The sequence below is a fragment of the Ixodes scapularis genome, unplaced genomic scaffold (genome assembly GCF_016920785.2).
Source record: "Ixodes scapularis isolate PalLabHiFi unplaced genomic scaffold, ASM1692078v2 PGA_scaffold9__187_contigs__length_104089568, whole genome shotgun sequence".
Classification (NCBI taxonomy): Eukaryota; Metazoa; Arthropoda; class Arachnida; order Ixodida; family Ixodidae; genus Ixodes; species Ixodes scapularis.
This window is the reverse complement of record NW_024609884.1, coordinates 59,761,118-59,786,587: the sequence shown is the minus strand read 5'-3', so window position 1 is coordinate 59,786,587 and position 25,470 is coordinate 59,761,118. Positions and strand designations below refer to the sequence as shown.

The following is a 25,470-nucleotide window of genomic DNA, read 5'->3' as shown; positions in this document are numbered from 1 at the left end:
TTGCGGTAACTGTAACGGTAACTTCGCTACTTTTTTCTGAAAGTAACTGTAACTGTAACGAATTACTTTTTAAAAGTAACTTACCCAAGACTGGGCGTCGTATTGCGTATCATAGGTCTCGCAGGCTGGACAGTGATGGCAGCGGACGACGGGCGTGGGATCTTTACTTTACAACTGTCGTTCGCGGTACCAGCGAATTCTGTCTTACTTCGAAAGAGAAATTTCAGACCGATCAAAAGAATCGGTATTCATCCCGTTCGACACGCCCGACCAGCAAGCCGATTGCACGAAGACGTTGCCGACCAGTTGCCCCATTCTCGTGGCTGAAGACAATGCTAAACGTCAAGCACGAAGTGCGTACCTCAAGTTGAATATGCGCGTGTATGATTTCTTTACTAGGTGCGAATGTAGCCAGTGCGTGGTGCTGCCCGACTTCAAGCCGGGAGTGCTTTTGCTGGAGGGAAATAGGCAGCAAACTTTCCAACTTACTGTCAACCGGCTGCATTACTACGAAGAGTTCCCCCAGTAGCTCAGTGGTAAGATGTCCGCTTCACACACAGCGGACCCAGGTTCAATCCCAAGTGTGGGCTAACCATTTTTTTTTTTTTTGTAAAACATTTGGCGATATTTACATTTCTTTTTTTTACAATTATCACTGAAAGAAACAAATGTTGTGGACGAAACATCGCTGAACTAAATGATTTGGGATTTCATTTTTGACACCTGCGAACTCAATGTAGTCACTTTCCACAAAATGCAAGGAGCATATAAATCAGAAAGCGTCCGCTTTCCGGGGTGCCCATAAATGTTCTACAGGAATGGCAGCCAGCCATTGGTCCCGATCCCGTTGATCTATCGGAAACTTGTGCAGACTCTGCCGCACATTGCCACTTTCAGATGCAGGACATGTGAGGCAGCTCTTCACGCAACATCTAGGAGTATTCATTTCGGAGCTGATCGCGGGAATTCACCACAGGCACTCATTACTCATTTCCAACTCTTTAATGTACAAAACAACTCATCTTGAAGTGCAGAATAGTGAGTGGAACAAACAACTCCAAAGTAATTGCACGGCAAACCGCTCCCGCAACACGTCACCGGCTCCGTGCAGCAAAAAAAAAGAAAAACACGGAGGGGGGAAAAAACACCTAAGCACTTCTTATGATTTGTGAATGCGAAAGCATGTACATCATTCTTGCTGTACGGGTGTTGGCGCGCTGACTGGCGCTGACAGACATGCAGCGCCATGAGGTGGCCAGTCGTCGAAACTGACGCGCGGCGTCCGTTTGAACAACCGGCCACCCCATGGCGCTGCGTGTCCGGCGAATGCAGAGCCGTGTATTGGGAGAGTTTGGCCAATAGGCGGAGCAAAGGCTGCCACCAGCGCCGAATATTCCCCCCACGCTTAGAGCGTAAACTAAATTTGTGACACAGCGTGAACCAATCAGGAGACCGCGACGTCACAATATTGCAAACAACATTTATAGCGTGAAATAGGAGCGTTCAATCTCGGCCCCTCTACTCCATCTCACAAATGTCGGCAGTGAAGACAAAGGTACAGGCGCGTGAGCCTACTCAGCAAAACGCTTTTGTTTGTACGAGAACTCGTGCATAGGAGGCACTTTCCAGAGCAGCGCGTTCGTGCCCATGTCTCTGTCTGCAGTGCTGATGTTTGTTTGCTCTGGGCCGGCTTGCTAGAACAGCGTCCTGAGACTGGCTGAAAGAAAACAGTGCAAAGGGTGGGGTGCGCGAGCGTCTTGAGACGCGGAGTCCCGCTCGGCTCGTGCGCTCACTTTGGCAGTGCTTTTCTTCCCCATCTCAGCTGAGATGCTGTTTCTAGCAAGTCGGCCCTGGTTTGGAGCGAACGTTCGTTTATTCTACACTTGAATATTGGCGTGACTAAAACCTCACATGCACAAAGTTTTCAGTCACCAAAAGTTAAACCTTATCACTCTAGCGACGCGAAAACGACTTAAATTAGTCGTGTCACAAATCTAGAGCTCACGACCACCGCTAGGGGCTGTTTCAAGGCCTGTGGTTGGCCCCGAGATGCTCGCCTATTCAAACCAATGTATGGCCAAACTCTCTCAATAAACGGCTCTGGGCGAATGGGAGCCTGGTTGACGCGATCCAATGGGATCGAAGCGGTGTAAAAGGTGCCATGGCTAACCGGCGAATGGGAGCTGGCTTAACTTGGAGAAGGATTCAAGAGCCGTTTGGCGTGGTTTCAAAGCTGATGACGTCGGCTCGCTCCATGAGACAGGTAATGTTTTCGCATAAAAAAAAGCACACGGTCTGGTGTAGCCACGTGACTTCCGCCACTCACTCTCTCCTCTATATTTCTCCGACCTCCATGCGCAGGTTTCGGTTTTGAGCAGTTGCGTTTTTTTCGCTTTATTAAATATATACGTGACTCTGTAGCAAAATATTCATTGGGTAGTCTTCCGACACCATAATAAATCGCCAGGCAAAAAATTTAAAAACAATTTTGGGGGTGTCAGTGTCCCTGGCTGCTTCACACATTTGTGTCGGTTGCGTCCACAACAACCAAAACGACAGCAATGATAAAGACACTGGGACAACTGCGACTCATGATTGTTTCACGAGGCTAGTTCTTGCATTGCTTGTCACATTGTGCGAAGAACAGTTTTTTCGGTGACTATATTGTTGGTGTCGTTTTGGTCATTCTGAATGAAACCTATGCATTGTTCTGAACCAGGCTTGCTGGTATAATCTGTTTCGAAATACCTAACGCCACCACCACATCCGAAAAAAGGACATCATAAGAACTAGCACGCAAAACGTAAGTGGGGATGTTGGAGGAGCCTCAAAGATGGCGCGGAGACTCCATAGCGCGCATGGCCGCCGAGAGATGGTGCTAATAATCAATAAGGTCTATGTGAAAAAACAATTTTGGCCAAACTACTGTGAAGTGCCAAGCAAGTGCCCACCTAAACGTTGAAGATAAACTTAAAAAACTGGGGAATGGGCAGTTGTGAGATTAGAGAACTAAAGTGCAGAAGGGGCACAAGGTAGGGTGGGTCCACGTCAAGTTTCGTTGCATTGCACCGGCATGCTGATGCAAAGGAGCATCTCGGTTAGCAGGTGTGGTCTAAAGTCTGGGGTAAGCGCTTGATATGTTTTTGCTTATTTTTTTAACGTTTCCAAAGTAGTGGGTAGACGCTTATTGTGATGTGGGCACATGCTCAGTATTTTATGGTATTAAATTCCCACGCAATTTCCACTTGCTGTTGGGCATTGTCATTAGGCTGTATTTGCCGCATTTGTCTAGGCCTTCATTGGCACACACAGCGAAGATGCAGTTGGTACCATTTGGCACTGCCTAGAGGCAATGTTCAGTCAAGCAAGGTTGCTTCACTACTAGGTCTATCGACAGAAAGCAATTGCACTCATGGAATGCAAGAACAGCGGTTGTGCCTTGGCAGCAGTGGCGGCTATGGCGTCAGCTTCTCTATTGAATAGGATGTTGTAGTGCCACTACGACTCGGAACCAAAATGATGGCAACTAGTAATTTCTCGGAGCTCGCGGTGGCAGCCTTGTGGATACAAACACCAGTTCCGAAAAATCTAGCAACAAGTCGAATGGTGTCTGAAATTTCATTCTCTGTTATACATTAATTCTGGGTGAGTCGCGGTTCTGCAAAACCATCCGAATAATCAAGCATGTCCGAAATTTCAGCATCTGAAAAATCGGTTGGGAGCATTGTTGCGCAGCAACGTTGTTGGCACACATTTTGTGGCACATGCCAAAATGAGAACGAAACAATGGAGCATCTTGTTTTAGAATGTACGGGGCTTCGTCCTGCTTTCCCGAAGGGGTCAGCGGATTTGACGGGAGTGCTCGGGTTGGCGGATGAGAATGAAAGAATGGAGGAAAAAAGCGTTACGATCACAAAGAGGAGATTGGAAAACTGGTGAATACAGTTTAGGGAAAATGAAACAAGGACAAACAATTAGCACAGCTGGGGGACAGAAGGGACAGAGGAATATTGGGACTCCCTCCTCTGCGTGGCTCCGGCCCAAAGTCTTACACCTGTCCCCCAGTGGGTCTGGTTCAAGGGGGAACACCGACGAGGTTCACCAGAGGAAAATTGGCGACTCCCTCGCCTGGGGGAGGAGGTGGGGGGGCGGTGTTTAATTTTTTCTTTTTTTGCCCTATCCCCCAAAGGTATTCCTGGAAAGTACTCTACCTGCCCGGTTATAGTTGCAAGGAGGTAACGGGAGTATATTATTAAGTATGGAAGAGAAAGAACAGAAAAAAAAGGAAACAAATTTTTGAATTAATTAATTTAAGGCTAGGTGACGCGAGCTACCGCCCGGTATAAAGGGAAGAGCCAATATCTAATCCATCCATCCATCCTAAAGGAGATGCAAGCACTTGCGATGTGCTCACAAACAACTTGGCACATGAACATGCCTTGCTCTGTCCTGCCACTAGCATCCAAAAGGGGAGAGGCAGTTAGCATTGTATACTCATACATTTCAAATCTGACAGACAACTGGACGTTCCGAGGCTCCTAAAGTCTTGGAAGGTTCTTTCAGGTTAGGTGCAGCAGTCAAGGAGACAGCACTGTGGCCCCTGATAGAGAAAACCTTGAGATGGTGTACTCAAGCTGGATGACATGCACACGCACCAATATCTGTGTGACCTTGGTGTGTGTACATTGTCCTGTACTTACACTTTGTTTATGGCCCCTGGTTTTCAAGCATTGGCAACTTTTCCGGTGGCTACCATGGTGGCCAGCCCTCCGGTAGAAGTGGTGCGCCTCTCGAGACTGGATCGACCGCACTCTTCACCCACGTCCACGGTCGAGGACGGCATGTTAAAGTGTTCCGACGAGAAGGCGTTGACCCTGGAGCCAGGTGAGTTACTGGGCGGCGCAGAAGGCGTTGTTCGCAATGGACATCTTGACTTGTCTTCCCAGGAGCACTGGTGCACTACAGGGCTTTTCTGGAGAAGCACTTCATTCACAGTGTCAGCATCGCATGTCTGCTCTCACTGGTGAGTGAGCGGATGGTACCTAGCACATCTGGCACCTTCTTAGGGAGATCATACTTAATCGGCATTTTTGATGGGCATGATTAATGATACAAGTGATATACTAGTTTTCTCCTCAAGAAAGAGATTGGCTTTTTGCAGAGTGTTGCTGTTTTCCCTCTTTTATGATACTTGCATGCGCATTTATTTGTTATTTTTATCAAAGCATACACATTTAGAGTGCAAAATATGTTTTGTTTCAGGGCTCACCGAATCCGCAGTTGAACTGCCTGCTTGGACTGCGACTCAGCCTAAGCGCTCCGGCAGATTGGGGCGTCGCTCAAGGTATTGGCTTCAACGCACTAGCCAATTTCCTCGTAAGCTAGAAGCCCACTATAAAGCTTCTTTTGGCCAGGTCTGGAAATGCCCGTCTTTTGGGGGGAGGAAAACGGTAGGTGCCGGAGCAGAAGTTCACTTTTGAAGCACCTTATCGGTTGCCTCTTGTTTTTTGTTGTTTCAAAAGGTACCACCGTGGCCGTCTCGCTGTCACCTAAAGTGGCAGCATCCTGTACCATCACCGTCACGTAGGTGTTTCTTCACTGCATCCCCCTCTCCTCCCGACTTTGGCAGCGGCCCGCAAACACTGCTGGAGTCGGCTATGGGAAGCCATGCTTTTACGAGAGGGTGCGAAGTCTTGCCGGGAGTTAGGAGGCTTTCGTCAGAGCCTTCGAAAGAAAACTCTTTAAAAAAGCCTCAAGATTGGCCATTTAAAAAATGCAGGTTTTGCTTTTCATTTTTTTTAACAAAATGTTTTTGAAAACACAATCCAAAACAACCCCCCCCCCCCCCCAAAATTTTTTTTTTTTTTTTTGTGAGCATTGCAAGGTTATGTTGTTGAGACAGCATTAAAAACACTTTTGTCACAGAGTTGCATATTTGCTGAGAAAGAGATACAAAGTCAAAGACGAAACTAGTGGACCAGTGCGTCTGAAGAGAGTTTCTCAAGCCGTTTCAGTGAAATCAATGCGATTTCAATCTTTTGGTGATCACAAAACTTGTCCTGTGTATTTTGTTATTTGTAATAAAAAACATATGCAAAGGAAAAAAAAAAATTTAGACAGCCTGGAGGGAAAGGATATCAAAACAAATTTACCACCAAAACAATTTTTTTTTCTAGAGCTATATTTACGGCGTGGAATAAATTTCTAGTTGGCTCCTGCGTGCCAATCAGCGCAAGCTGATTGGCAAGTTACGCCAATCAGTACCGCCGCTGAAGTTTCCACAACCCTCGTGCCACCACCGCACGCCTAGTGTGTCATGCGGTGGTGGCTGAACATGCTTTCCACGCCACCGTCGTTAATTTCTAACTGGCGCACCGGTCTATCACGTGGTGCTTGTGCTTTTTCGGGAGCTTCCTATGGGCTCTAAAAGTTGCTTATTATTCTTCCTTTTTTGTTGCACTTAAAACAAAGATTAACAAGTAACTTTGAGAGCCCATAGGGAGCTCCCGAAGGACCGCAAGCACCACGTGATTATAGTGGCCACTTTTCCGCGGGCTCCCGTGGGCGTGCCAACTACAGATTTGTTTCGCGCCGTAAATATAGCTCTAAAAATGTTTTTTTTTTTTTTTTTTTTTTTTATATATATTTATAACATTCTTTTTTTATAGAGGCTGTTTTCAAAACTTGATTTTTTTCCTTTGCATACCGTATTTACTCCCATAATGAGTCCCATATTGGTACCCCCCACAACGGATACCAATATTTGGACTTTTTTTTTTCCTCGTGTAATCAATGCACCTCCAATTTTTAGCTCCACGAATCTCGAATAGCATCCAATTTAGCTTGCCATCAAGCCAATTCTCTCTTGCCGCCAAGCGGTCGGGCCAAGTCAAGCCAAGACAAGCCACTTTCGTAATGGCCGCAAGTGCGTAGTTGCAGAAATGATCAACCGTGAAACTGAGTGGTGCACACACTTGCCGAAGCTTGGGTCAAGGAATTGCCCAGCCTCAGACATTCTTCGCCTATCAGATGCATTGATGTCAACAAACGCGCCGTCGTCTGTGGTCCGCTTTCGGACAGTGAAATCGTGAGAGTGGTTAGGCCTTATTTCACATACTTCAGGTAAATGTGTTTATTCAATCCGTAACAGAACAGCGCAGCGAGGTGCATGCTACGTCGTAGGTTGAGAGCGTCCGGCAGCAGCCGTCTTCATGAACGAAACTTGATCCGTGGGAGCGGGCCTTGGTGGTCGGACTTCGTAGGAGTTCTTATACGCGTAGTTGCGGTATATACCTGAGCGTGCCGCCAGATACTAGCAATACATATAACCTAAGAACGGTTGTGTTGCTTTCCGTGCTGAATGAGCTTCATGAGGCACTTTTCTTGCCGCAAAAGGCACGCCGAAAGTGCCGTAAAAAGAAAAAAAATCGTAAGGGTGCAGGCGAGCTGGTGAATATTAAGCATGTTTAAATTAACCCGAGACTGGGGTAGAGAAGGAGCGTCAAAACGTAGAAGGGACAGAAAATAGACAGGACGACGTCTCAAACTCGGCTAACTCTTTTATTTAGTCCACCTCCTTATATAGTCTCAATCTCAAGGTCATCTCCACCAACACAAAAGGTGGAGATGACCTTGAGATTGAGACTAGATAAGGAGGTGGACTAAATAAATGAAGTTAGCTGAGTTTGAGATGTTGTCCTGTCTATTTTCTGTCCCTTCTGCGTTTTGATGTTTCTTCTCTACCCCAGTCTCAGGTTAATTTAAACATGCCCTAAAAAGGTTTGCAATCTATAAAGGATGGTTATGTGGCGCGCTCCCAACCAGTTGTGGGTGCGCCTCGATCAGTGGAGACGTGCCACAGTACCTTGCTGTGTCATATTGGCAGCTAATATAACATTTGCACGAAGTGTGTAAATGCAAAAATTTTACCCTGCATAATGAATGCCCCCCCCCCCCCCCCCCCCCCCCCAAATATGTCATATTTTCGGGAAAAAAAAAGTGTGTTCATTATGTGAGTAAATACGGTATGTCCTTTGATGAAGATGTGCCATACACATTCTGTTACTTCTCACATTTCACACGACTGAGGAAAAGAGTGAGAGAAGTCTCGAGATGCCGATTCCCGACCGGCTGCTGTCTCGCGGAAATAAGCTGGATTTTGAATCACAGATATTTCTTTTTGATTCTTGGGCCCTCATAGGTCCACGAAATTTTAGTTATGCATAAAATTGTTAAATTGATTGATGCGAGAAATTGGAGTTCACATACGCTGCCCTTTTGTAACCACCCTAAAGCACCGGGCATGTGCCCGTGTCGCAGTAAGCGCCCACCCCCTATTGTTGGAACATTTGAAATATTCGCAAAGGACATATCGAGTGCTTACCCCAGCAAACTTTGAACCACCAAGCTAACCGAGATGCTTCACGAAACACACGGGTGCAAAGCAGTGAAGCTTTGCATGCATGTGTCCATGCAAAGCGGTAACGTTCGACAAGAGAAGCAGGTTTGATGAGCGTGGTACAGTTGTTTTAATACTAAGAAGAAGGGCGTCCGCACGAGACATTGTGTATACCTCCCTGTCCACATATTTTTTCGAGGAGCACAACCATATTACTTGCAATTACGTGTTTTGGCTCGTTGTGCTCGGCAGCACCCCCATTCTCTTGGATACTTCCACTAGATACCTATACTGCTTCCATATTGTTAAGAGTCCAAGTAATTTAAGTGAATCCTCAGTCTTTCGCTGAAAAATCTTGGATGACCTTCATTAATCTGGAACGTAAAACCCCCAGAATTTATTTTCTTAATGAGACTTGTTAGGCTGGTTTTTGCATGATGCTCAGGAAACTTGCAAGTGCAAATAGAAATGGACACAAACGAGGGGGCACGGACAGGCACCACTTTCAACTAGTCTTAATCGTGGCCAGACAGCAGCATACCATGTCTGACGGAACATGCGCAGTGTCCATCTCTTTTTACTCTTGCACGTGTCCGTTTAATTTCCTTGACTTTTACCTGCGGGACTGCATGCAAGTTTGCGCGGTTTACTGATACTAGTTGGCAGCATATTTGCAAGCGTTTGACTGGCAGGGCGGAGTTCACGGCGTTGGACCTGAGCAGCTACAGGTGTCTCTTGGACCCCCTGCAAGTGCACTTTGAGGACCTGTTGCTTCCAATGCCCGTGCCCGAACCTGTATCCCCACAGCTCTGGAGGGGGCTCGTCTTCGACACGCTGTGGCAAGAGTATGTCTTCCCCAGTTTGCCCAAGTTTGTTTTTCAGAGTAATATTGCATACCTTTCTTTGTGCAAAGATGGCATTTCTGTTTGGGGTTGTGAGCTGGTTACATGGGTTATATATGTTGGAGTTTTGCTTTTATGGGTTATATGTTGACATTGCAAAGTTTATGGTTGCTTTGGATTCCTTCCAATTGGTCTTTCTGTTTTCTGATAAGTGGAGCTCATCGTGCATAATTGTGACATGAAGGCTAGCGAGGGGAAGAAATGTAAAAGAATACGTAATACTATGCTTAGATGGGCCAGTTGGTACGGTGCTTTATACCCTTTGGAAAACATAATACATTTTATTAAAGTAAGTATACTATAAAAAATTTACCTCCCATAGAGTAAATTTGGAGCTGCTTCGGGCAGCGGCGTCACGAGGGTCAGCGGCACCTGGGGCGCTAGCCCGCCTTGACAACCCCCTGCGACGCCCCTCTCTCCCCTCCCCGCTTTCGCGTGGCCCGCCGCGACACCCCCCTGAGCCCTGCACCCGGGGTGGTCCGCCCTCCCCTTGTGACGCCACTGGCTTCTGGGGTTCCATGTGTCAATACAATCTGTTCACACGGGCGTTTGTTCGGGGCACTTTTCCATATTACTATATTTGGAAGGCTTCGGTTTTGTTTAAAAACGAAGAATGGTGGTTGTGTACTCAACTAAATGAAGAACTTCAGAAAAGTGTGCATTTGTACAGCAAACTAAATACAGTGGAACCTCATTGATACATTCCCGGTTTTCGCGTTTTCCCGGCTTTCACGTTCAGAAGCGCCGGTCCCGCAAAGCTCTCACAGGAACACTTGTATTTATTTCATGCTTAGTGTGTTTGCTTTCCCGCTTCTTACGTCCAAAAAGCTGCCAGCCGATTCATACACGATGGACCGATCTGTGGATGGATTGATCACGTAACGGCATGTCTGCAGATCGTCCGCATTCCAAGCACATTCACACAGGTAATGACTGCGTAGTGGCACTGTCGTCCAAGAGCTAATGCGACGTTTGTCGCTATGGTTGTGGCACTATCACATTAATACGAAAAAGAATTGGTGTGTGCTGCTGTTACGTGCCACGTGAGACAGACCACCGTGAGAGGCTTAGGACGAAGTGCCAGTACCTTTACTAACCCAATGCATAACGCAGGTGTGGTGCTGCTTGAGGAGGGTTGGAGTAGAAGCGACGGAGTCCTGGGCTTGCTGAGGGGCGTTTGCCCATGTCCTCGTCCCCACGCACTCGCGTGTAACATTTCAATACACCGCAGACACAAAAAGGTCTTTCCCAACCACGTTGGGTCTTCGTCTTGCCTGAAGAGAGGCTGCATGGATGTGCTGGACAGAGTGCAGTGTGCTAGACGAGTTTTGACGGAAGCTTCTTGACAGAAACCTCTAGGAGTACCGGAACCTGCAGTGCGTCATCTGGGAACCGTTTCTGCAGCTTTCTTCATGAGTGGAACCAAGAATCGCACTACAAAACAAACAAGCAAATGGACGTAACGGACAAAAGGAAACAATGCGTCATCTTTGTTCTGCTTAGATGGATGGATCCTGCATCCTTTATAACGGGCCGTAGCTTGTGCCACCTAACCTAAAAACAACAACGAAAACCTGGTTTCTCCTTTCCCCCTCCCAAGCCAATGCGTTTTTGTAACTTTGGATCGGGCAAAAACTTTGTTTTGTAACTTTGGATCGGGCAAAAAAACTTAAAACATCACCCCATGCCTACTTCTGTCAAAAAAAGGTGTTTTTTTGCCAGACGAAACTTTCAGTCGACCCCCACCAAAAATTTGTGAAAATCACGGACCGAATAAGCCAAGCACCTTTTCACTGGTGGATTTTTTACTTCAAACCACGCTTCAAACACGTTTACCATAATATCCCGAAAGATAACCCACCTAAAATTGAAAGCAAATCGGATGAAAATAAGAAGTGAGCCATATTTCGGTGTGCAATAAAAAAAAAAAAAAAAAGTTGCAAAATTTGTAGTTTTAGATTTTGTGACCTGCGAAACTTGCGGTTGTAGGGAGGGGTAACGAACCAGAGACGACTATCCTTCCCATTCAGCTATGTTCGCTTATCTCCCACCGCGGCTAAGTAATTCATTTCTGCCGAGGTCACCATTGGCCACGGCCCTGCAGTAACTGGGCTCTCTTTCTGTGTTTTGGAAAAAATAGCAAATCATGCCAAGATAGGGGTGGGTTTCGTTTGGGGGGGTGGGGCATCTCGGGATATTACGGTAGTCTGACAACGAAACTTTTGTCTTTCTTTAAAGAGCAACATGAAGATGGTGCGTCATTGTGCTTTGTTCTGTTTTTGTTTGTTTGCTGGTCTGTGTTTCTTGCGGTTCTTAGTTCCACGTGTGAGAGAAGCTGCAAGAACTTCGCCCGACTGATGTGCTGCAGGTTCTTGTACTTTTCCCTCTCCTTGTAAAGAAGCTTCTGTGAAAACTCGTCTAGCATGCCGCGATCTCTCCTGCACGTTCACTACAGCCTGTCATCCAGCAAGACCTTTTTTGTGGCTTTGGTGTACCGAAGTGTTGTACACGATTGCATGGAGCTGATCCGATGACGACATCAGCAAATGCTCCTCCGGCAGCCCAGGAGTCTATCGCTCGCCAGCGTTTCAGTCAACCACAGCGCCAGGTTGAAACTACAAGCTTTTAATGCGAAAGCATTAACAGTCCCATGAAGCGAGCCGATGTCATCAGCCGCGCCAAACGGCAGACAAATTCCCGAAGCCGCGATCTGAGGCATCCCAGCTTTGAAACCACGCAAAAAGCCACTCAAGACGGCCGCGAAATGAAGCCGCCATGCGTCAGTTTCGATTCCAGCGCTGCGTGCGTGCACCGGAGCATAAGCGCCGAGAGGATCAGAAGCGGCATCGGCGCGAAGAATGACATTCATGTTTTCGCGTTCACAACTCATAAGAAGTGCTTAGGTGTACCTCGAGCCTTTTTTTTTTTTATCGTATTCGAGCACACCGACGAATGTATACAAACTTTTCCTGAACGTATTTGAGAACATGCCTACAAACTTTTACAGTATACAGTCAAACCTCGATGTAACAAACTTCTAAGTAACGAAACCCCCAACGTAACAAAGTACTTAACTTTTTCTAACCGCAAGTGTATGCACGCCATGTATTTTTTCCTCTATGTAACAAAGTTCCGTTTGCCGAAATTTCTGTGTAACGAAGTTTCATGGACAACTCGTCACAAACTTTTGGGTCCCAAAGGGGACTTTCAGAAGCACATGCGCTGAGACGGGCCCCTGATAAAGGGGAAAGGGTGAAACAGGCCGAATCTGGCGAGCGTAGTGTACAGAACGGCCACTAAAGGACACTAGAGCCGTCGCCATTTCGTCCGTCGGCTTTGTTTGCGCTGCATAGTTTGTTTCGAGGCCTAACTAAAAGCATACGTTTCTCGTTGTCCTGGGCGATGGAGCCTTGAAGGCGATGGAGCCGCCCCTGGCCCAGAAAAAGGTGATGGACTACTTTCAACCGAAATAAAGGCATCCTCGGTGAGTTTTCTGTACGCGAGAAACATTCGTGGAAACTTTCTTTAACGTTAGCCCCGAATTTCTATGTGGCAAAATTTCAATGTAACGAAGTAAATTCCAAATTTTACCGACTTCGTTACATTGACATTTGACTGTAGGGTATGTTTATTTCATTTTATACCTACAAATGTTTACAAACATTTTCTAAGCTAATTTGACTTCACACCTAAGAATGTTTGCGTAAAATTAATTGTTTCGTGACAGTTGCTATCTCTCTCATCTCTAGCACCCCCCTTAATGGCGTACTCGTTCTTTACGTTTTCCCGGATCATGCATTTTATTTCCCCCATCCCCTGAAAAATGTATCAACGAGATTCTACTAATAATAAAGCTTTTTTTTTTTTCCTTTTTTTTTTTTTTTTTTTATGCTGTAGATCAGCAATTCTCAAATGGGCTTCCGAAGACCTCCCTGGGGCCCCTAAAGCCCCCAACCGTCAGTCAACCCAAGCAATAAACCTTCTTTTTAATTGTTGCTGGCTGTCCCACAAAGCTAGACAGACTAGATAGTGTGTTCCGAGCAAGTAGGGTTCACTACTTTCCGTTTCAGAGCTTCAAAGTTGGTTTGCACATAATTAGTTTTCTTCATTTACCATTTTTTCATTGTAATCGCCTTCCTTCCTTCCCCCCCCCCCCTCTTTAGCTTGTTATAACCGGGGGTACCAAGCCACCGATACCTAGCATGACGGAACAGCACACGCGCGCCGGTGAAAGGGGTGGAAAGATGAGCAGCGTGTTCTGAAAACCTTGCTCCCTTCCGAACCTTGTTCAAAGTCACGGTGCAGTTCGAAAAGCTCTGTAAAAAGCACGGTGCAAAGATACAAAAGTGGTGAAAAAGAGCGGAGCAAAATAAAGGGGGTGGCCACCGCGGCTGACTGGCGGCCGAATGTGTCATGCCGGTGTGTTGGATGGCAATTTGTGGATGTAACAGCTGGAAAGGTGAATATACACGTCCCCCATGGGTGCTCGATGGGACCGGCATTTGTGAACATGAGATCTTGGAAAACGTAGGAAAACAGCCGAGAATATATCGAGGTTCTAGCGTACCCGTCTAGTGTAACACAGATCTCATACTTTAGCTGGTGCATCAATAATGCTATCCCAGCTGCAATGCCTTGCAATTCAATAGGGCTGTGCGAATATTCGAGTTTTGAGTTTGAATCAAATGATTATTGTCCAAATATTTCGATTGCAGTTTCGGATTCCTAATATATTCAAGTTTTCAAATAAATCAACTAGGATTATGCAAATATTCTAATGTTCGAATAGTAGTTTAAAATAACACGCTATTCGATGTGAACTGCGATATTTATACTTTCCTATACTCCGCGACAACTTTTCTTGGCAATGCAGTGGAAGGTACAGGCCCGCGTCCCCTCTCCCATTTTGAGTGTACGCGGGCTCTCCTCCTCCCCGGAAATGGGGGAGGAGGAGAGCCTGCGTACACTCAAAATGGGAGAGGGGACGCGGGCCTGTATCTTCCACTGCATTGCCAAGAAAAGTTGTCGCGGAGTACAGTGTTGAGCGCGACGGGTTAGCTTTGGTGAGCACGCTTCTTACTGAGCACAGGTGCGCTGCGGAGAAGCAACGCATACGGAAGTGAGCTCCGTGGGTGTTTCTTCTCTGCAGTGCACCCGTGCTCGGTAAGAAGCGCGCTCAACGGGACTGGCCTGCCGCAATGTACGCTGGGAAAAAGTATGAATATCGCAGCTGCGCACTTTGGAAAACAAACTTTCTACGCGGGATGGTGCACGCACATGCCTGGTGTATTTAAAAAGCAACGGAAACTTTGTGAATGTTGCTATGCACATTGCAGTAAAATTTTCAAAAATAAACTGGCTATTATGCAAAGGTATATGTTAGGCAGAGACGTCGACAACCTACATTATTCATTGGTCATTGTTTTTTTTTGTTTTTTTTAAATTTGACATTGAAAAAATTATACTTGCAGATAGCAAGAAGATTGATAAATCCCCTTGATCAGGTATTGCTGGACATCTCTATAGGTTTAATTTTATGTCAAATCAGTCGTTCACTTGTCATCCCAATGTAGGCATTGAGCTTTCTGAGGCTACAGTTCATAAATATAGTTGGATTGAAATTAACTCGGCTTAGAAGTGGACAAGTGGAAGCTTGGGAACAACCTTCACTACAGTTGGATTTTCGTTTATTCAACATTCCAGTAGAAAATATTCAGCTGAAACCACTATTCACCTCGAATTCGCTTAGAAATCAAAATTCACTATTTGCACATGCCTAAATTTAATGCATTGAATATTAGTACTGTTACTGAAAATTCGGGTTCGTTAACCCCTGGATGGTCGTGGCCATACATGTACGGCAGCGGTTCCACATTTGAAAGTGCCCGCCCGAACGGGGAACCGTGTGCACCGCAGAAGGTGTTGCTGTTTCTATGTCTTAGGAAGAGAGTCGTGTTTTTTGGCCTGAGTAAATAAACTGTGCATCGCAGAGAGCTCAAACTCCGTGTGACGCTAGCGGTTGGGATAGAACACAAAATTTTGAGAGCATGAAGTAACCTGGATCAAAAGATAATTAGAAAAAGACGAAATCTCTCTATGAGCCGACGTCCACCAAAGCCAAATACAGTCTAAGCTCGTTATAACAGACCTTGATTTTGACCAAGATTTCGGTCTGTTGTAAAAGCAGTATGTTGTATGCAGATATGAAGTTGAGTCAATGGTATGTAGAGGAAAACCAACCAAACTTCACAAATCAGTATGTTATACCCAAATGTCTGTTGTAACCAGGTCTGTTATAAGGAGCTTGGACTGTATTTTCAAAACCAGAAATAACATTCTGGGTGCATGTAACATCTGCTCTAGTGTAAAAAAAAAAAAAAAAAAAAAAAAAAAAAAAGCTTGTCAGCAAGAAAGATAGCAATACCTTCTTTCTCACTGGCAAGTGTTTTCCGCTGATACAAATCCCACAAGCATCCACAACGTTGAGTTCTGTTTTGATGACATAGGGCGTAGGTAAACGTGGGCTCATAGAGAAATTTTTTCTCGATGATCTTGTGATTCAAGTAACGTCATGTTGTCTATCTTTTGTGTTCTATCCTAACCGCTTGCGTCACATTCTCTCAGAATTTGAGCTTTCTGCAGTGCATACTTTATTTACCGGGGCTGAAAAGCACGGTTCTCATTTCTCGGGAACTCCCCTGGGCCGTGTACTATATATTCACGTTTTGCTTTGCTGCGAATATTTATTGTTTTGAAACTAGACGCTCGGGGCGCGTGATACGCACGAGATGGTCGCTTCGGATGTCGGCTGCTCTGGCGCTTGTCACAATTTAAGCACCGTGATGCTTTTTCCTCATCTATGCGGCATTCTTGTTTCATCTTGTGAACATTGTAAATAAAATTCTTGGTGTTCATACTCGATTTGACATTAAACTTTTTGGCCATTGTTTGGCACTATTCAATTTGAGTTGAACTTTCACTATTCATACACCTCTATGATTTACCATTTTACCTGGATGACAGCTGCAGTTGCCTCGAAACGATAAATCCTTTATGAGGAGAAATGGGCTTTGCATTGCTAATTTTGGTATTAGGGTCTACTCCCCTCGTATGCGGTCTAATTGACTAAACATTTACCGGTTCTGTAAACGCCGTAGGTTCTTTTGCAGGCCAGACGGGGAGAGCCTGCAGGCTCGATGCGACCTGTAAACCCTCCACTTTGACACCTCTGATATGCACAATCTTGGCATCAAGAATGGGTATACATATGCGGAGAGCGATGTTCCCTGCTAGTAAAAATAAGGTACCCCAGCGCCTTTTGATCTGGATGAGCATCGTACCGGCGTGCGGTCGTGTATCACTACTGCGTGGTGCACAAAGGCTAGCGGTTGTACCGCACTGGCTCAATTGCTCATCTACAGCTGGGAGACAAGTCGCCCGTTGAGGCAGACTAAGTTCTAGGCTGTATAGACATACATACAACCCAATGTTTTTTTGAATGATGTGACTAAATTACGACTATGACGATGGCATGTATGGAATACGAGCGCAAGAATGGCTCTGGTTGAATAGGGTAGAACATACACCGAGGCAATGTCAAATATAGATCACTGTGTCAAAACCAAAACACTAGAGTTTGCTTTTCTTCGTTTTGGTTTAAGTCAGTTGGGGGACAATAGTTGGGTGCTTTTCCTGCCGCAGATGCAGCGCAGCACCAGAAGCCCAGCAGTCGGTGCTCCGACTGGCGTCGCTAGTGCCTGGCCCGGAGCTGTTGAAGCAGCTGTCCGAGCGCCTGGCCCCCTGGCTGGTGTGCCGAGAGCCCAGGAAGGGCAGCCTGCACGCCATCTTCCTGGCCCCTCAGCGGAGGCACATCCTGCTGGCAGTGGACAGCCTGGCTGGTCAGCTGGTGGCGTCGCTCCTGGTCGAGTCCTGGCAGCTGCTGGCCCCTGTGCAAGTTTTTTTGGAGAAGCTTTGCTCACCAGAGAGCCGATGCTAGGCCGGCCTCCAGAACCTCGGCCTGATTTTTCTCTCGAACAGCCCCGTGCCTCAACACCAGACTTTCTCGGGTGTTTTGTGCTCGCCTGACTGCCAATGTGCCTTCCGACGTCTGCTGGGGGGACTACAGGTCCCAGGTGTGCAGGTGCCTGGACTAGCCAATTTAGACAAAGATGTAAAAATGTTTCCCATTGCTATATGCAGAATTATTTTCCTATTACGAGGTGCGTGGAGAAAGTAGGTTCCGTTCTCGCGTGTGCCCCCGCAAGCGTGTTGACTTTTGTGTCATGCATGCACGGTTGTGCTCCTTTATGTGTTGGTCACACACTAATGCTAATTTGTGACATGGATTTTTTTTTATCTTTTGTTTTTTGCATCAATTCCGTTTAAGTTGTAGAACGGCCTGCCCACTCTGAAGTCCGGTCTGTAGTAAGATTTTTAAATTCCACAAATGTCGGACCACATAGGTCGTGAACAAATTATCGATAGATTTTCAATATTTTAGATTAAATGCAATGAGCGAACGAATGGTACAGTATCAAGTATGAATGTTTCATGAAGGGCAACAGAGCATTCGCAGCACAACACAATGCAGATCAATAAGTGTTAAATTGTTGCAAAAACTTTATTACAAATAGTCAATAAAAATCATTTTGGAGAACCGGTGTTTTACAACTTCTGATCTCGCAACACGTCCCCAAAGTTCTGGAATCATTGCTTCACATAATGGTTAGAAAAAACTTGAGTAGCACAAATGATCTTCTAGGTGAGGGCTAAAGATGTTGGCTCGGGACTCGGGTGGCAGACCTCTGCGAGGAGGATATCCCAAAACTTGTTCACAATATGACAGAGGTCTTAACATTGAATGGGATTACGTCAAATCCTTGATTAAGGTATGCAGAATTTAGTGAAAATAAAGCATTTCACAATGTTGCCTATAGTTTCTGATCCTAAAACGGTACTTACTTTCTGGACATGCCTTACATTACTTTTGTATTTTTTACTCCTTAGTGACACTGCGGACTGCTTCGTAATAGTCTGCTGGGCCCACATACAAACATGACGAGTAAAACGCTATGGAAATACATGATTCATATACTAATCCTATACAGTTTGGTGAAAGTAAATGAGAAGTGATAGATCCAGTTGCGTACAAAAGATTCAAGGGTTAGAGCCGCCTAAAAAGAAAAGTTTTTTTTTTTAATCAGTTTACATTTGGTTTTGGCTATAAAGCATGGACAATATACCAAGGTTGGCTGTGATAAATATCTGGAGGCAATGCAAGTGGGAAATGCTCGACCGAATTTGTAAGAGGGTGTTACCGAGCTCTACCCCTTCTTTGCTGATGGTAGGACCATGACCTACTGTTATTTATTGCAATGTAGATCATGGGTAGGTTAGTTTTATCAAATGCGGCCTAGTTTTGCAAAGGCCCTAGATAATTGTGTTCCAAATGACCTGCGAGAGTTCACAAAAAGAGCCGGCATAATTTCAGAATTGGTGTGTGTATGGTCAAGTCGATTCCGAATTGTGGTGTGCCCAAGTGCGAGTGTTGTGGAAAGGGTTTGGGACTCCACTAGTCATGTGCGAATAGTGGATCTTGAGCTCGAAGTGAATAGTGATTTTGGCCGAATATTTTCGAAGCGAATATAGAATATTTTCTCCATGCTTTTCACTAGTGCACCACGAATTTAAACAAAAGCCCAGATAAACTTGAGAAGGTTGTTCCCAAGCTTCCACTTGTTCATTTCTAAGCTAATTTTAATCCACTTATATTTATAGACTGCAGCCTCAGGAAGTCCAATGCCTACATTGGGATAGCAAGTAAATGAACACATTTTACATAAAATTAAACCTAGAGATGCTCACCTATACCTAATATTGAGACTTGGAAACTATCTTGCTGTATACAAGCATCCTCTTTTATATCTAGAATTTGAGAAAATAAAGCGAGTGAATGATGAACGCAGATTGTCAGGACATCTCTGCCTATCATATACTCTCGCATAATAGCGTTTAATTTTGAAACTTTTACTGTTGTGTAGATATCAACTTTCACAAAGTTTCCATTCCTTTTTAAATACACCAGACATGCATGTTCACCATCCTGCTTTGAAAGTGTGCTTTCCTCCTGAGCACACAACTGCAATATTTGTACTTTTCGAAGTGATTATCACGGTGCCCCGTTGAGTGCGCATCTTGCCGAGCACCCTTGCACCGCGGAAAAGTAACACTCGCGAAGGCGAGCTCCACGGGTGTTGCTTCTACGCAGTTCACCAGTGCTTCATAAGAAGCGCACTCAACGGTGCTAAACCACGAATCTGTGATGAATCTCTGTAGAAGCGGGTGCATTAAAAAAAACCTTGACTGCTGCAGCCCATATTGAGCCCCCTTCCAATAAACACATGCTACAAGAACGCAGTACTTTTAAATTTTGACAAGAATTCTAATGCCCGCGTCCCACTAGAGAGACAGACAGAGACAAAAGACAGCGACAAGCCTCAAACCCATGCAGCATGTTCGTGATGGTACCATTGGCAGGCGTTTAGTCGTTCGGTGCTTACGAAGTAAGCACGAGCGACTGCAAGCCTGCCAAAGATACCCTCGCGTGCATGATGCTCGTGTTGGAGCATAGCCTCCGTTACTCTACAAAGCGTCTCAAATCGCGAAAGACTCTGGTTTGAGGCTTGTCTTTGTCTTTTGTTTCTGTATGTCGCTCTAGTGGGATACGGGTATAAGAGGAACCAGGCAGACAAGCAATCTGTTCTGGGCTGCAAGCTATAGTGAGACGGGGATAGCAGACTCGAGGACGATGCAGCTGTGGCACTAACTTCAGCTGCCCACTCGCACGCTTGTCTCAATCTTGTTCATAATGACTTATCAAAACTTTGTTGGACAGCCTGCCTGCCAGCATCTTGGCCATTACAGCAGGCTCGGCCACTCGATCCGACGAGCAGGCAATATGGGGGAAACTATATGCTTGCGGAGCAGAGTACCGTAGTGGTTCATTTATGTCTGCCATGTGATGTGATGTGCATGCAAGTATTGTGGGAAGTGTCTTCTATTCTTGCAAGAGATGCAGTAGTGTGCAGCTAGTGCAGCAGTGCCCCGAGTGCCCCTGCAGTACATGCCCAATTGCGCATTTGCCATCGTGCCTCTCTCTCAGAAGAATGTGTTCGGTCGGCAGCAGCATGGTCCACTTTAATGACCAGTATCGTTTGCATGTCGGAACTCCGAGACGGCACCTGCATTATAAAAACGCAATTATACACAATCGAAAGCTGAGGCTTCCAGCTAGTCGGGCTTCAATGCAAGATATACATTTTGTTAATGCTAAGCGAAGAATGGCTTCTGCCCAGAATTCTTTGCTCTTCAAGACTGCAGTACTTGGACAATTTTTCTGCTCATTCCCTTTTCTTCACCAACAAAAAGTTGCTGGAAAAGGGAAAACAAATGCAGTACTCTGACTCCGCCATATCTATTTAGTTGCTCTTGGGTTGCCAACAGCAACTAAATAGATATGTATAGATAGACTGGTCAACCTTTCCTGGCGGTGCAAAATGGCAATTTTTTCAACTTGTCCCATTTTCAAAGCTCTTGTAGAAATTCTGTGGTGACCTAGAGTATTCCTTGTTCAATATCTTGTTCATGCATTTTATCACTTGCATATGTTCTGCAGCTTAGGGTTCATGGGGATCATAAATCTTGACAAGCATCTTGTGCCATCCTCATGGCCTAGTCCAGGTGTCTCAAACACTCGGCTCGCGACTCTGTATAGATAGACTGGTCAACCTTCCTGGCAGTGCAAAATGGCAATTTTTTCAACTTGTCCCATTTTCAAAGCTCTTGTAGAAATTCTGTGGTGACCTAGAGTATTCCTTGTTCAATATCTTGTTCATGCATTTTATCACTTGCATATGTTCTGCAGCTTAGGGTTCATGGGGATCATAAATCTTGACAAGCATCTTGTGCCATCCTCATGGCCTAGTCCAGGTGTCTCAAACACTCGGCTCGCGACTCTGTATAGATAGACTGGTCAACCTTTCCTGGCAGTGCAAAATGGCAATTTTTTCAACTTGTCCCATTTTCAAAGCTCTTGTAGAAATTCTGTGGTGACCTAGAGTATTCCTTGTTCAATATCTTGTTCATGCATTTTATCACTTGCATATGTTCTGCAGCTTAGGGTTCATGGGGATCATAAATCTTGACAAGCATCTTGTGCCATCCTCATGGCCTAGTCCAGGGGTCTCAAACACTCGGCTCGCGACTCTGTATAGATAGACTGGTCAACCTTTCCTGGCAGTGCAAAATGGCAATTTTTTCAACTTATCCCATTTTCAAAGCTCTTGTAGAAATTCTGTGGTGACCTACAGTATTCCTTGTTCAATATCTTGTTCATGCATTTTATCACTTGCATATGTTCTGCAGCTTAGGGTTCATGGGGATCATAAATCTTGACAAGCATCTTGTGCCATCCTCATGGCCTAGTCCAGGTGTCTCAAACACTCGGCTCGCGACTCTGTATAGATAGACTGGTCAACCTTTCCTGGCAGTGCAAAATGGCAATTTTTTCAACTTGTCCCATTTTCAAAGCTCTTGTAGAAATTCTGTGGTGACCTAGAGTATTCCTTGTTCAATATCTTGTTCATGCATTTTATCACTTGCATATGTTCTGCAGCTTAGGGTTCATGGGGATCATAAATCTTGACAAGCATCTTGTGCCATCCTCATGGCCTAGTCCAGGGGTCTCAAACACTCGGCTCGCGACTCTGTATAGATAGACTGGTCAACCTTTCCTGGCAGTGCAAAATGGCAATTTTTTCAACTTGTCCCATTTTCAAAGCTCTTGTAGAAATTCTGTGGTGACCTACAGTATTCCTTGTTCAATATCTTGTTCATGCATTTTATCACTTGCATATGTTCTGCAGCTTAGGGTTCATGGGGATCATAAATCTTGACAAGCATCTTGTGCCATCCTCATGGCCTAGTCCAGGTGTCTCAAACACTCGGCTCGCGACTCTGTATAGATAGACTGGTCAACCTTTCCTGGCAGTGCAAAATGGCAATTTTTTCAACTTGTCCCATTTTCAAAGCTCTTGTAGAAATTCTGTGGTGACCTAGAGTATTCCTTGTTCAATATCTTGTTCATGCATTTTATCACTTGCATATGTTCTGCAGCTTAGGGTTCATGGGGATCATAAATCTTGACAAGCATCTTGTGCCATCCTCATGGCCTAGTCCAGGTGTCTCAAACACTCGGCTCGCGACTCTGTATAGATAGACTGGTCAACCTTTCCTGGCAGTGCAAAATGGCAATTTTTTCAACTTGTCCCATTTTCAAAGCTCTTGTAGAAATTCTGTGGTGACCTAGAGTATTCCTTGTTCAATATCTTGTTCATGCATTTTATCACTTGCATATGTTCTGCAGCTTAGGGTTCATGGGGATCATAAATCTTGACAAGCATCTTGTGCCATCCTCATGGCCTAGTCCAGGTGTCTCAAACACTCGGCTCGCGACTCTGTATAGATAGACTGGTCAACCTTTCCTGGCAGTGCAAAATGGCAATTTTTTCAACTTGTCCCATTTTCAAAGCTCTTGTAGAAATTCTGTGGTGACCTAGAGTATTCCTTGTTCAATATCTTGTTCATGCATTTTATCACTTGCATATGTTCTGCAGCTTAGGGTTCATGGGGATCATAAATCTTGACAAGCATCTTGTGCCATCCTCATGGCCTAGTCCAGGTGTCTCAAACACTCGGCTCGCGACTCTGTATAGATAGACTGGTCAACCTTTCCTGGCAGTGCAAAATGGCAATTTTTTCAACTTGTCCCATTTTCAAAGCTCTTGTAGAAATTCTGTGGTGACCTAGAGTATTCCTTGTTCAATATCTTGTTCATGCATTTTATCACTTGCATATGTTCTGCAGCTTAGGGTTCATGGGGATCATAAATCTTGACAAGCATCTTGTGCCATCCTCATGGCCTAGTCCAGGTGTCTCAAACACTCGGCTCGCGACTCTGTATAGATAGACTGGTCAACCTTTCCTGGCAGTGCAAAATGGCAATTTTTTCAACTTGTCCCATTTTCAAAGCTCTTGTAGAAATTCTGTGGTGACCTAGAGTATTCCTTGTTCAATATCTTGTTCATGCATTTTATCACTTGCATATGTTCTGCAGCTTAGGGTTCATGGGGATCATAAATCTTGACAAGCATCTTGTGCCATCCTCATGGCCTAGTCCAGGGGTCTCAAACACTCGGCTCGCGACTCTGTATAGATAGACTGGTCAACCTTTCCTGGCAGTGCAAAATGGCAATTTTTTCAACTTGTCCCATTTTCAAAGCTCTTGTAGAAATTCTGTGGTGACCTAGAGTATTCCTTGTTCAATATCTTGTTCATGCATTTTATCACTTGCATATGTTCTGCAGCTTAGGGTTCATGGGGATCATAAATCTTGACAAGCATCTTGTGCCATCCTCATGGCCTAGTCCAGGTGTCTCAAACACTCGGCTCGCGACTCTGTATAGATAGACTGGTCAACCTTTCCTGGCAGTGCAAAATGGCAATTTTTTCAACTTGTCCCATTTTCAAAGCTCTTGTAGAAATTCTGTGGTGACCTAGAGTATTCCTTGTTCAATATCTTGTTCATGCATTTTATCACTTGCATATGTTCTGCAGCTTAGGGTTCATGGGGATCATAAATCTTGACAAGCATCTTGTGCCATCCTCATGGCCTAGTCCAGGTGTCTCAAACACTCGGCTCGCGACTCTTTATAGATAGACTGGTCAACCTTTCCTGGCAGTGCAAAATGGCAATTTTTTCAACTTGTCCCATTTTCAAAGCTCTTGTAGAAATTCTGTGGTGACCTAGAGTATTCCTTGTTCAATATCTTGTTCATGCATTTTATCAGTTGCATATGTTCTGCAGCTTAGGGTTCATGGGGATCATAAATCTTGACAAGCATCTTGTGCCATCCTCATGGCCTAGTCCAGGTGTCTCAAACACTCGGCTCGCGACTCTGTATAGATAGACTGGTCAACCTTTCCTGGCAGTGCAAAATGGCAATTTTTTCAACTTGTCCCATTTTCAAAGCTCTTGTAGAAATTCTGTGGTGACCTAGAGTATTCCTTGTTCAATATCTTGTTCATGCATTTTATCACTTGCATATGTTCTGCAGCTTAGGGTTCATGGGGATCATAAATCTTGACAAGCATCTTGTGCCATCCTCATGGCCTAGTCCAGGTGTCTCAAACACTCGGCTCGCGACTCTGTATAGATAGACTGGTCAACCTTTCCTGGCAGTGCAAAATGGCAATTTTTTCAACTTGTCCCATTTTCAAAGCTCTTGTAGAAATTCTGTGGTGACCTAGAGTATTCCTTGTTCAATATCTTGTTCATGCATTTTATCACTTGCATATGTTCTGCAGCTTAGGGTTCATGGGGATCATAAATCTTGACAAGCATCTTGTGCCATCCTCATGGCCTAGTCCAGGTGTCTCAAACACTCGGCTCGCGACTCTGTATAGATAGACTGGTCAACCTTTCCTGGCAGTGCAAAATGGCAATTTTTTCAACTTGTCCCATTTTCAAAGCTCTTGTAGAAATTCTGTGGTGACCTAGAGTATTCCTTGTTCAATATCTTGTTCATGCATTTTATCACTTGCATATGTTCTGCAGCTTAGGGTTCATGGGGATCATAAATCTTGACAAGCATCTTGTGCCATCCTCATGGCCTAGTCCAGGTGTCTCAAACACTCGGCTCGCGACTCTGTATAGATAGACTGGTCAACCTTTCCTGGCAGTGCAAAATGGCAATTTTTTCAACTTGTCCCATTTTCAAAGCTCTTGTAGAAATTCTGTGGTGACCTAGAGTATTCCTTGTTCAATATCTTGTTCATGCATTTTATCACTTGCATATGTTCTGCAGCTTAGGGTTCATGGGGATCATAAATCTTGACAAGCATCTTGTGCCATCCTCATGGCCTAGTCCAGGTGTCTCAAACACTCGGCTCGCGACTCTGTATAGATAGACTGGTCAACCTTTCCTGGCAGTGCAAAATGGCAATTTTTTCAACTTGTCCCATTTTCAAAGCTCTTGTAGAAATTCTGTGGTGACCTAGAGTATTCCTTGTTCAATATCTTGTTCATGCATTTTATCACTTGCATATGTTCTG

General features: G+C 45.1%; 1 protein-coding gene across 3 annotated transcripts in view; it reads left to right on the top strand.

Annotated features, from left to right (window-relative positions):
• LOC8023313 (AP-5 complex subunit beta-1) overlaps positions 1 to 19,260 on the top strand; it is a 60,875-nt gene extending 41,615 nt beyond the window's left edge. For 2 of the 3 annotated variants that reach the window (XM_040220346.3, XM_042287540.1), the window contains 7 exons: positions 4,729 to 4,884; positions 4,947 to 5,023; positions 5,263 to 5,344; positions 5,415 to 5,450; positions 5,523 to 5,583; positions 9,091 to 9,243; positions 17,002 to 19,260. In XM_040220346.3, the coding sequence (XP_040076280.2) occupies positions 4,729 to 4,884; positions 4,947 to 5,023; positions 5,263 to 5,344; positions 5,415 to 5,450; positions 5,523 to 5,583; positions 9,091 to 9,243; positions 17,002 to 17,296 (860 nt within the window). In that variant the 3' untranslated portion in view covers positions 17,297 to 19,260. Of the gene's footprint in view, positions 1 to 4,728; positions 4,885 to 4,946; positions 5,024 to 5,262; positions 5,345 to 5,414; positions 5,451 to 5,522; positions 5,584 to 9,090; positions 9,244 to 17,001 lie in introns of those variants that run through there. The other variant, XM_042287541.1, reaches the window with a different exon arrangement.
• Positions 19,261 to 25,470: the final 6,210 nt, after the last annotated feature.